General features: G+C 33.5%; 1 protein-coding gene across 1 annotated transcript in view; it reads right to left on the bottom strand.

Moving 5' to 3' along the window:
* Window positions 1–619: 619 nt before the first annotated feature.
* LOC134725724 (mismatch repair endonuclease PMS2-like) overlaps window positions 620–13,567 on the bottom strand; it is a 46,401-nt gene continuing 33,453 nt past the window's right edge. The window contains exons 23-26 of the mRNA XM_063589761.1: window positions 4,070–4,107; window positions 2,877–2,981; window positions 2,213–2,248; window positions 620–887 (exon numbers count right to left, since the gene is read on the bottom strand). Coding sequence (XP_063445831.1) covers window positions 825–887; window positions 2,213–2,248; window positions 2,877–2,981; window positions 4,070–4,107 — 242 coding nt within the window. The 3' untranslated portion in view covers window positions 620–824. The remainder of the gene's footprint in view (window positions 888–2,212; window positions 2,249–2,876; window positions 2,982–4,069; window positions 4,108–13,567) is intronic.

Here is a 13,567-nt window from a genome sequence, read left to right as displayed (position 1 = left end):
TTAGGACTCCCCCTATATTTCATTTGATTAGTCCTTTCGTTCTTTTCATATATGAATATATAGGGTTTAGGGTGGGGATCTCGACCGTTTCCAAGGGACAATATAATAAATCAAATGAAATATAGAGAGAGTCCCTGTTGGTCATCCCACCCCTCCTGTTTTTGATATTGCTTATTTTTCAACAGTAAAAATATGTAACTATCCACAACGATATATTCTAGTTGGGTTCAAAATAAGATGCTACCAAACAATATCCTTCATTCATATGATAAGTTTAGTATCTGGGAACCAAAATTAATATAAAAATATCATCCAGGGTCCAATATACAGAAAATGGCACGAAGCACACAATCAACCTTGAAAATGACAAAACGACACATGGTATTTAGTATTGTTTAGTTTAAACATATTCACATGTTACTTATTTTAGAGTTCTCACAGATATGGTAAGCTAATTCAAAGCCAGACTCAACAATAAATAAACCATTTCTTCTCATACTTAAATATCAATCAGTAGATAACCATTATACACATAGTGTAAAACAGACATATAAACATGAGATGCAGCGTCAGAAGTTTATATTACTGTATACCAATACATTGTACGCAAAACCAACAGTTATCTAAATTGATTATCCCAGGATATTTGATTTAAAAATGCTTCAAGGTCAAACTTAAAATAAGGTACTATAATTTTGGAAAGTTGTTCTAGTCTGTTATGAACAATAGAATGCACAAGAATAATGACATGTTTTTTTTTATTAAAACTTTATATCTCTTAAAAACTGAACACATCTCTGGTGGTGCCTAATGATACAATGAAATCATCTTGGAACCATATTCAGGTTAATTAAATGTCTCATTGTTGGTCTTCCATGTGGACAATTCTAAAAAAAATATAAATTAGCAAGTTAATATTTTGAATTGATAGTTTAGTTTCATATACATTTCAGTATTTAGTATTTGTCTAAATGTCTTTTTTCATTTAAATCGCTTTCACTAAAAGATGGATAGTATATAAAATAATAATAGTTGATGTTTTAGAATTAAGAAAACATGTGTACTTATAATTATCTTCAATGTGATGCTCTTTTCTTTACTTGTCATTAACAACTAATGGGAATAACTAGAGAACCGTTTACCCTTCAGGTGCAACAGTGATCATTCCAAGTTTCACATAGTTTTAGAAGTTCAATGTTAGGTTTACTGTGTAGTGTTTTGAAGGATTACTGTTTATTTTTCTTGTGGCAATGGTAATTTGTGTAATTTTTTGACTTATGATTTTAATGTCCTCTTGTTATCTGATAATATTATCTTTCAATGAGACTCAATGTCAATAGACAACTATTGAGTTGGATGCATTTCTGTCAAAAACATTTGTTTAAGTGAACATCATTCTTGAATTTAGGGGCGTCGTCACATTCCCATGTTGAGCCAGTCGTATGATTTTATATTGCATAATTTATTCATCAAATTGATTTTTCATAATTGACAATCAGCACTCTCTCATTTGGGAATTGTGATTAAGTACCTACAGAACAAATATTATTTCTAGTTTATCCTTCACAATGGCCATCACTAAGACACTTGATAAATGTAAATAGTGCAGGATTACAGGTGATCCCCACTATCTGGTAAATGACGTCATAAAGGCGTGCCAGTGACGGACAAACTCGAAAGTGGTGTATTGTTAAACTGGTAATCATTTGATTATTTTGCTCCTCCTGACTTAACATTACTTCTATGTAAAACCCAAAGAATGAAGGATAGGTATGGCCACTAAATGTCACAGATTTGATTAATATTTGCTATATCTACTCCATAGACATGTGACTTATTTTTTAGAGTTTGGGTAGCTGGTCAACTTCGCTGTTTTAAGACTATTTATAATACTTGTATTATCCCCTATGTTCTATTTCTAGAAACGGTGCCTTTGTCATTTTGCTGGCAGGTTCAAGACACATATCTTAAAACTAGATATTTCTAGAATGGTTATGGGAAAGATTAGTTGCAATCAGCATCACCATCAATATATTGTATTTATTGTTAATTAGTTCTTGACCTAAACATGAATGAATTATTGCCACTGGGTCAACAATCAATCAATCAGTTCTTTTTATATAAAGTTCTGACTGATTGGTTTCATTTTAGTTTTGGCATCTTTGCTCAGTGCCTTTATATTTTAAAGTGTATAAATATTTGTTTAACCTACCCACGGCTGGTCAATTTGGCCCATGTGCTCAACTAACTGTAAGGTAAAAAGAAAATAACCAGTTACATGACACTCACACACAATTGTTAAATATTTGTTTTTATAGTGCCAATACATGTGACATTCTGGTAAAATCTTTAATGTTTCCTATGAATATTCCAATGTAGTTTTGACAAGGCAAATTGTTTTTTCATTCTGAAAAAGTCTGAGGAAATGAACTGGCAAATAATTTTATTTCAACATAATGTTTACAACTTGATGTTACCTCTTTTCTGCAATTTCTGCTTTTTCTCTAATTTTTATGCTATTTTCACATTTTCTGACCTGTCTGAGAAAAATATTTCTCCTCACTACTGAAAAATCTGTTCTCAGCAAATGATTTGTTGAAATTTAATTGTGACGTTAAATTTTCTTGTTTTTTTCTGAATTTTCTTATTGTAATGTCATGAAAAAAGGCAAACAATGCCTGATGACGTCACATCAAAAGTACATAACTTTCCTCAAATCTTTGAAAAGGAAGGATAAAAATCATAAGAGAAACAGATTCCACCATTGTATCTCGTTTATTACGATATTTCTCCACCCTGAATTTGTCCAACATTTGAATGTCTAAATAAGGTATAATGTTGCTATGAAACCCGCTGTATACATCAACTAAACTTACCTTTTTCATTTCAGCTTTATTCAGTGCTGTACCAATCATTATGGATTTTCTACATGATCTAGAGGCAAACATCTGCCGAACTCTGGATGGACGACACATAACACCCTAACAACATATATTCAGTAATCAGTTTTATCTTTTGCCAAAAGTCAATCTTCAAATTATCACACATGAAATGGGACGTAGCGATAAGTCATAGTTACAGAGTGTTGTGAACTTAAAAAAAAGAACTGCCATTATAATTTAAATTCACATTTTGGTCCATATTGGGTGTATCACAGCATTACGAAACTGGAGACCTCTTAAATTTCTAAGGTTAAAAGAGGGATAAATTAAGTTATTGTCATTAGATAATTGAAATATAATACGCACACATAACAATGCATGTTACTGTCATTTGGCTAATTCCTAAGCACTTAATTTGTTTATCCAATAAGAATGTCTTCCTTCCTATATAGAAACAATATTCTATCTTAAAACATTTTCCAATTTTATAAACAAATGTAAACTAAACATTAAAAGTATGTAATCCAGGCCTTGCAGTCATAAAACATTGAGTTGGTTTTTTGTACTCCTACTTGAAAATCAACCAATGAAAATGTTGGATTTCATGTTTCCAGCATCATTGTTGTGCTCCAAGCACTGAGCAAAGTTTTATGATTTTAACCCCAGGTCTCATTATGTATCAACTGGTACAAGACAGGCAAAATACACTGCAGGATAGTCAAACTCATCAGTCAAAACAAACTGACAATTTCAGGGCAAAAAAACCCAAAAAAAACGACCAAAACAGTATGCAAAACAGAAGATAGAAAACTAAAGATCTTGAGTCTAGTTGAGTGCATGGCACTATATTTAAGATTTTTTTTCCAACAAAAGAATATGCATTCAATCAAAGCCATCACAAAGTAGATCAGCCTCTGGTCACCTTCACTGATAGTGGCTTGGACAATTCTCTGAGCAAGAGCAGTTACACTGCAGTCTGGATTTCCCGAGTAGTGGTAGTAAATCTCTTGTTGTAGTAAATAGGACATGAATACATGTGGAGCAGGATATGTTTTGTCTTTTTCTTTTTTAACCATGAAGTTGTCAAGTTTATTTTCAGGTTATGAGTTTGAGTGTCACTATGGTATCATTCACCCTTATTTTCCCTCTTTAATTAACCAAATGTATGTTAATTGACATATACTCACAGGTGAATCTGTTAACATGAAGATTAGTTCCTCTATATCTGAAAATAAAAACACTTGAAAAATCGATATCTTTGTAGCTCTTAATGTGCTTTTGATAACAAAAACTAGATGTGTCAAAGCGACAAAAATGGTCCCGTCCCAAAAAATTGAAAAATCTGCAATTTCAATTTCAACACATGTGGAAAAAAACATGCTGGTAGTCTCACATATCAAAAATCAGCTCAAAATCTGGAGGGGAATAGAGAAAGCCCAAAGCCTGTAATCTCGGCCAAAAAAAGTGGAGCAGAACAAAACTTAAACTTGATCTGTAACTCATCATGGTTAACTCACATACCAAAAATCAGTACAATATCTGAAAGCATTTCGAAAAAAAGTCTGTATGACTATGATTTTTAACAATTTCTCAAAGTCCAAAGTCCGTAATTTCTGCAAAAAGTAGTGGATCGGAATTAGACTTAAACTTGATCTGTAACTCATCATGGTTAACTCACATACCAAAATTCAGCCCAATATCTGAAGGCATTCAGAAAAAACTCTGTATAATGGTTTGTTGCGGAATGACAGAATTTTGGATTGACAGAATTTTGGAATGACGGAATTTCAGAATGACGGAATGATGGACAAGGGTAAAACTATATGGCACCAACAACTTCGTTGCAGGGCCGTAAAAATGACCACAATTTATAACTTAATCACAACAAGAATGTGTCCAAAGTACACAGATGCCCAACTTGCATTATTATTTTTTATGTTCAATGGACCGTGAAATTGGGTAAAAAATCTAATTTGGCCTTAAAAGTAAAAAGATCAACTAATAAGGAACATGTGTACTAAGTTTCAAGTTGATTGGACTTTAACTTCATCAAAAACTACCTTGACCTAAAACTTTTACCTGAAACTCACACTTTTAATTTCTATGTTTACAGTGGACAATGAAAATGGTGTCAAAAGTCTCATTTTGTTTAAAAATATGAAAGATCATATCATAAGAAACATGTGTACTAAGTTTCAAGTTGATTGGACTTCAGCTTCATCAAAAACTACCTTGACCAAAAACTTTAACCTGAAACTCACACTTTTAATTTCTATGTTCAGTGGACCATGACAATGTTGTTAAAAGTCTAATTTAGTTTTAAAATAAGAAAGATCATATCATAATGATCATATGTACTAAGTTTCAAGTTGATTGGACTTCAGCTTCATCAAAAACTACCTTGACCAAAAAACTTTAACCTGAAACTCACACTTTAAATTTCTATGTTCAGTGGACCATGAAAATGGTGTTAAAAGTCTAATTTTGTTTTATAATAAGAAAGATCATATCATAAGGATCATGTGTACTAAGTTTCAAGTTGATTGGACTTCAGCTTCATCAAAAACTACCTTGACCAAAAACTTTAACCTGAAACTCACACTTTTAATTTCTATGTTCAGTGGACCATAAAAACGGTGTCAAAAGTCTAATTTTGTTATAAAATAAGAAAGATCATATCATATGGAACATGTGTACTAAGTTTTAAGTTGATCTGACTTCAGCTTCATCAAAAACTACCTTGACCAAAAACTTTAACCTGAAGTGGGACTGACAGACGCACAGACGGACGAACAAACGGAGCCACAGACCAGAAAACAGAATGCCCCTCTACTATCGTAGGAGGGGCATAAAAACTATCTTTAGAATTAAACACACAATATAACTAGAGGCTCTAAAGAGCCTGTTTCGGTCACCTAGGTATATGTGAATTAAACAAAGGACGAAAAATGGTTAAAAATTGACTATAAAGGGCAATAACTCCTAAAGGGGTCAACTGAGTTATAAGCCAAAAACTGCATTTTACCCCTATGTTCTATTTTTAGCCATGGCATCCATTTTGGATGGTTGACCGGGTAAAAAAACACAAAATTTAAACTAGATACATCAATGATGATTGTGGCCAAGTTTGGTTTAATTTGGCCAAGTAGTTTCAGAGAAGAAGATTTTTGTAAAAGATGATGGATATTTACGAAAAATGGTTAAAAATTGACTATAAGGGGCAATAACTCCTAAAGGGGTCAACTGACCATTTTGGTCATGTTGACTTATTTGTAAATCTTACTTTGCTGAACATTATTGCTCTTTACAGTTTATCTCCATCTATAATAATATTCAAGATAATAACCCAAAACAGTAAAATTTCCTTAAAATTACCAATTTAGGGGCAGCAACCCAACAATGGGTTGTCTGATTCATCTGAAAATTTCAGGGCAGATAGATCTTGACCTGATAAACAATTTTACCACATTTCAGATTTGCTCTAAATGCTTTGGTTTTTGAGTTATAAGCCAAAAACTGCATTTTACCCCTATGTTATAATTTTAGCCATGGCGGCCATCTTGGATGGTTGACCGGGTAAAAAAACACAAACTTTAAACTAGATACATCAATGATGATTGTGGCCAAGTTTGGTTTAATTTGGCAAAGTAGTTTCAGAGAAGAAGATTTTTGTAAAAGTTAACGCCGGACGACGGACAACGGACGACGACGGATGACAGACGGCAAGTGATGAGAAAAGCTTTCTTGGCCCTTTGGGCCCGGTGAGCTAAAAAAGAAGATGTGGTATGATTGCCAATGAGACCACTATCCACAAAAGATTAAAATGACACAAACAATACAACTATAGGTCACCTTATGGCCTTCAACAATGAGCAAAGCCCATACCACATAGTCAGCTATAAAAGGCCCTGATAAGACAATGTAAAACAATTCAAACAAGAAAACTAACGGCCTTATTTATGTAAAAAAATGAACAAAAAAACAAATATGTAACACATAAACAAACAACAACCACTAAATTACAGGCTCCTGACTTGGGACAGGCACATACATAAATAATATGGCGGGGTTAAACATGTTAGCGGGATCCCAACCCTCCCCCTAACCTGGGACAGTGGTATAACAGTACAACATAAGAACGACCTATAAACTAGAGGCTCTAAAGAGCCTGTGTCGCTCACCTTGGTCTATGTTAATATTAAACATTGTTCACAAATGAATTCATGACAAAATTGTGTTTTGGTGATGGTGATGTGTTTGAAGATCTTACTTTAATAAACATTTTTGCTGCTTACAATGATCTATATCTATAACAGTAGTTTCTGTGGAAAATGTTAGTGAAAATCTACAAATTTTGTGAAAATTGTTAAAAAATGACTATGAAGGGCAATAACTCCTCAGGGGGTCAATTGACTATTTTGGTCATGTTGACTCATTTTTAGTTCTTACTTTACTGTACATTATTGCTGTTTACAGTTTATCTCTATCTATAATAATATTCAAGATAATAACAAAAAAACAGCAAAATTTCCTCAAAATTACCAATTTAGGGGCAGCAACCTAACAACCAATAATCCAATTCATCTGAAAATTCCTGGGCAGATAGATCTTGACCTGATCAACAATTTCAACTCTGTCAGATTTGCTCTTAATGCTTTGTTTTTTGGGTTATAAGCCAAAAACTGCATTTTACTCCCATGTTCTATTTTTAGCCATGGCCGCCATCTTGGTTGGTTGGCCAAGTTACCGGACACAATTTTTATACTAGATACCCCAAAGATGATTGTGGCCAAGTTTCAATTAATTTGGCCCAGTAGTTTCAGAGGAGAAGATTTTTCTAAAAGATAACTAAGATTTACGTAAAATGGTTAAAAATTGGCTATAAAGGGCTACAGTGGTCAACTGACCATTTTGGTCATGTTGACTTATTTGTAGATCTTACTTTACTGAACATTATTGCTGTTTACAGTTTTTCTCTATCTATAATAATATTCAAGATAATAACCAAAAACAGCAAAATTTCCTTAAAATTACTGATTCAGGGGCAGCAACCTAACAACGGAATGTCAGATTCATCTGAAAATTTCAAGGCAGATAGATCTTAACCTGATAAACAATTTTACCCCCTGTCAGATTTGCTCTAAATGCTTTGGTTTTTGAGTTATAAGCCAAAAACTGCATTTTACCCCTATGTTCTATTTTTAGCCATGGCGGCCATCTTGGTTGGTTGGCAAGGTCACCGGACACAATTTTCAAACTAGATACCTCAATGATGATTGTGGCCAAGTTTGGTTAAATTTGGCCCAGTAGTTTCAGAGGAGAAGATTTTTGTAAAAGTTAACGCAGGACGACGACGACCGACGACGACAGACGACGGACGCCAAGTGATGAGAAAAGCTCACTTGGCCCTTCGGGCCAGGTGAGCTAAAAACAGTTGAAAAAGGCTTAACTCATCAGATAGACAAAAAAAAAATGTCTATTCAATTCAACATGTGGTCTGTATTGGCTCTAAAGGTTAAATATACTCCTGTTAAAACCAAATGTCAAATCAATCAAGAATTCTCATTTTAAGTTAAAATAAATTGCAGTTACATGATTGCACAAAAATAAATAAAATTATCCACTAAATAATGAGTGACTGCTCAAATATTTCTAAAATTAATAAACAATTACAAATGGGCTGGTCAAAAGCAGCCTCAATACAAATGGATGTGTCAATGTTAAATATGTAAAAAATATATGCATTCAGTGAAATCAACATCTTAAGGTGCATTCACACGATACGATTTTCCATTCGATTTTCATGCGATTTTTACCTGTACACCTGCTTTCGACTAAAATCGTATCGTGTGAACACTAAAATCTGAAGTCGAACGTCAAGTCGAAACGTCTTTTTGAAATCGAAACGTACGCTATTTTCATTCGACTTTTCGACTGGAATCGGACCGTGTGAACGCCAAATCGACCAAATTTATCAGTCGATTGAAAAAATCAAGCTTATAAATTTAATTGACAACATTCCGATTTTGGCATCATTCTAAACGTTTTTAATTCGTACAGGAAACATAGTCATCTTTTGTTCATAAACCTGGCCACCGTTTTACAAAGCCTTCGGAAGTCTACGTGTCATTAGATCCATATATAGTGACAACCATCGTTAATAAATCTCTAGGTTTTACAGCCGTTTCACAAAGCCTTCGAATAATGATCGTGAATAATAGGTAAGTCCTGGCACAATACTTACTACTGCTATATTATCGTGTACTTGGCTAGGGGACTATGGTTAGACCAAGTTACGAAAAGTGGATGTGGTTCCTATAAATGATAAGAACTGGCGGACTTACATGGCGTTAATAAGGCGACAAGTGCTAGTCAATGCAATTCACCTTAGCACTTCCAAAGTCAGGAGGAGTGACATTGGATGAATTTGCCTGTTCAAGAATTACAAAAAGATAAGGAAGATTAAGGAAGTGTTTTATACACAGGGACATGCATGTTTCTATTAATGGGAAGACCCATTATTAACATATCTCCAAAGGATGACGAGGGGCCAGCATTTGTTTGTCGTGAGTAGTTCTGTGCATTGAATGTGCAAGCCGTATATGATGCAAATCTTAAGTATTTATTCACTGTAACTCAACTTATTTCCTTCCCGGCTTTCTTCTAGACTAGACAATGTTCTAAATTAGGCTTTCTATCACGTCCGCGTTCTGATATCTATTTATAAATATTTCACTTCAGGCACAGTGGTAATCGACAAAGCGTTTAATAGAGGATGTTTTATTCCCAAATAAAAGAGCTCAAGACATAATGAATTGACTAATACAATGTAGATGACTTTCTTTTTACAAATAATTCACCAAAACAATATACATAGTTTCAATAGTAATCATTGCACCTATTTTTAAAAAAACCCAACACCTACATTTTTTTTTATTATTTAGACAAATGTGTTTATTTTGTAGAGGTATCATTGTTTACACCAATTTAATTTTGAATTTTGAAAAATAATGTCGATTTTAAAAGCTCGCTTTTGTTTACTTTGTATCGACAATAAATAAAACTTTGAATTTGAATTCATATTGAATCAAAGAAAAATTGGTCTGAACGATCCAGGATCCGTAATGAGGAATAACCAAATTGCAACGGCCATACTTAAATCCAGTTATTAAAAATTGAATAACAGATGTTTTGTTCCATTTCTCCAAATATAAAGATTATAGAATACATTGATAGAACGTCGCTAGCCGATGTATTTTCTTTGATATAAGCATACACTAGATGATGCCCGCGAAATTGCAGTACAATTTAACAAGTGTTGAAACAAAAAGTGGGGACACAGTAAGGATTTGGATACGATTAATGCATTTAATCATAACTTTTAAAAGAGATGAACATTAGGAACATTATGCAAAAGACCCCATAAATTTCGGTTTGAAAATAAGAATATTTAAAAATACCATTAAGAAAAGTGTGGTAAGTGTGATTTTCAGTAGTTTGTTACCCTTTAAACTCAACAACCGTGTGCATTGACTCTATCGAAAGGGATCAAAATGAATAACGCAATGGAAAATTGGGAGATAACTGTATTGTATTTTAAGCTCCGACGGCATCAATTGGGGATTTGATGGTCGCAAATTAAGTTTACTGGCCACGCGTTAGCGGAGACAGTAAACGGGTATTTGCGACCATCAAATCCCCAATTGATGCCGTCGGAGCTTAAAATACAATATTGTTATCTCCATTCTAAAGAAACTGACAGAAAACAACGTTAAAACATGTATTTAAAATCTGTCATATGCCGTCTGCGCTTGCGCGTAGGTCCCATGGCATCAATTGTCAATTGATGCCATGTAAGAAAGTGACGTTATCCAATCAAAATGAACGTTACAAACGTTGTTGCATTAGAATAATCTATCTTAATCGAATAAAAAATATAATCTATAATACCGCGTCCAGTGGCGGATCCAGAAATTTTCATTAAAGGGGGTCCATTGACTGCCTAAGAGGGGCTCCAGTTATGCTTCAGTGATTCCCTATTTAATCAACCATTTTTTCCACAAAAGGGGGGGGGGGGGGTGATCCCCTGCCTCTGGCTTCATCAGGAATCAACCCCTGTTGTATCTTAGAAACCAGTGACGATAATCCAAATTATAAAAATAGGTCAAACTTTCTTAGCTCTTGAAATAGTCGTGTCATCTAAAAAATTATAAACTTCTGAATTTCGAGGTAAGATTCAGTTAGATCTGAGAATGTATGAACTGGCAGTTTAGCTTATAGGATCATATGTATCGGAAAATTCGAATGGACATTTTAAAGGAAATCAAATCATGCTAGCTATTCCTTGTCCGATAATATTATAACGTGTAGCGACCTTGAATCTTGGTAATTTTTTTAAGGGATTGTAAAGTCTCATATCCTATTTGTTTATTTTTGAAATTTTCCAATTTATGGTATTGCACAAGCTGCACTATATTAAAGTTTCGAAGACCTTTAGCATTATTTTATAAAAAGGTATTATTTTCCTATATTCATGCCACCCCTAAACCCAACTTTAGTTCGCACATGAATAAAGTTCTTTATTTTCCAATTAAAATATTTCGAAATAAGTTTGAAAAAAAATAAGAATATGTGGTAGAAGTGCCATTGAGAGAACTCCGCATCCAAGTCTCAGCGAATTTAAGCTAACAATTATAGGTCCAAGTACAACCTTCAACACGGAGCCTTTCTTTTGATTAGCTGACCTAAAATAGCAAAATATAAAGGGTCCCAAAATGACAAGTGTATACGTTTTCAAACAGTAAAACCAACGGTCTAATCTATTTACAAACGGGAAACAAACCACATGCTCCGCATGGCGCAGCTTTATACGACCGCAGAGATCGAACCCTGAATAGTTATCAAAGGTACCAGGATTATAATTTAGTACGCCAGACGCGTGTTTCGTCTACATAAGACTCATCAGTGACGCTCATATCAAAATATTTGATAAGCCAAAAAAGTACAAAGTTGAAGAGCATTGAGGATCCAAAATTCCAAAAAGTTGGGTCAAATACCGCTAAGGTAATCTATGCTTGGGATAAGAAAATCCTTAGTTTTTCGAAAAATTTAAAGTTTTGTAACAGGAAATTTAATAGTTGGGCAAGTATGGACACAACATTCAAGCTTGATACAGCTCTGAATTTGGATTGTGATTAAATAGTTGACACTAAAAAATTTAAAAAATTAAATTGGACATTTTATTATTATGGTCCAATATCCCAAATATAAATACATGGTTAGATTCAGCATATCAAATAACCCCAATATTTCGTTTATGGTGAAATTAGATAAAGTTTAATTTTGAGCCCTTGAGAACTCAATGTTTACCAATTTGACAAACACCAAAAACATTAATACATGGTTAAATTCAGCATATCAAAGAACCCCATATATTCAATTACTTTTGTTGAAATCAAACAAAGTTTCATTTTGAACCCCCCCCCCCCCTTTGAACCAACTTGAAAACTGGGCCCGTAGTCGAAACTATAGGAACATGTTTAGATTCAGGATATCAAAGAACCCAAAGAATTCATTTTTTGTTAAAATCAAACTAAGCTTGATTTTGGACCCTTTGGACCTTAATGTAGATTTATTTGAAAACGGGACCAAAAATTTCGAATCTTAATACACGATTAGATTCTGCATATTAGATAAACCAATAATTCAATTTTTGATGAAATCAAACATTTTGTTTAATTTTGGACCCTTTGGCCCCTAATTCCTAAACTGTTGGGACCAAAACTCCGAGAATCAATCCCAACCTTTCCTTTGTGGTCATAAAACTTTCGTTTAAATTTCATAGATTTCTATTTACTTATACTGAAGTTATTGTGCGAAAACAAAGAAAAATGCTTATTTGTGCCCCTTGTTTGCCCCTTATTCACAAACCATTGGGACCAAAACCCCCAAAATCAATCCAAACCTTCTTTTAGTGGTAATTTGCGTTAAATATTTATCGATTTCTGTTAGCTTAAAAACTTAAGTTATTATCCGGCAACCATTCATCTTCGGACGACGCAGACGACGACGCCGTGATACCAATATACATTTCGTTTTCATCGTCTGATGAGTTAAACACAAATGCTAATTTTTACGATTTTAATTTGGTTAGAATAATAGCAAACTTTTCAATAAATATTTTTTTGTGTTCATCTCGTCAGAAAATTAAAATGAGCATGAATAATATTATAACCAAATAAACAATAAAACTTCAGACATTTCTACATCTTTTGGTATCTATATTATGGAAATCGCTAATACAGTTACTTCGTAATAATTTTTTGAAAAAAATCGATATTAGTTGAATGATAGGACTTTTTTTGACTGAAACTCACTTTTGTCCAATGAATGTACGACAAAAAAAATATTTTTGCGGTCATATAAAAACATCTATGAAACTCATGATAATATAGCAAGTATGAATGTTTTAAAAGGCGCCAACCTTCGCCCTTACCTAAAAAGTAGTACTTATATGTATAACATTACAACACGGAAAGACGCACTATAGAATATTAGTTAAATACTAGAACAGACCCGTGATATCGCGGGTCTGTGACTGAATTACAATACATAACTATGCGTATGTCTTATTTTAGTATTGGTATTGTCATCTGATAAAGTCATGCCGATTATAAGATGTACAG

The sequence above is a fragment of the Mytilus trossulus genome, chromosome 7 (assembly GCF_036588685.1).
Source record: "Mytilus trossulus isolate FHL-02 chromosome 7, PNRI_Mtr1.1.1.hap1, whole genome shotgun sequence".
Taxonomy (NCBI): Eukaryota; Metazoa; Mollusca; class Bivalvia; order Mytilida; family Mytilidae; genus Mytilus; species Mytilus trossulus.
The sequence above is the reverse complement of the archived record's forward strand: the minus strand, read 5'-3'. Positions and strand labels throughout refer to the sequence as shown.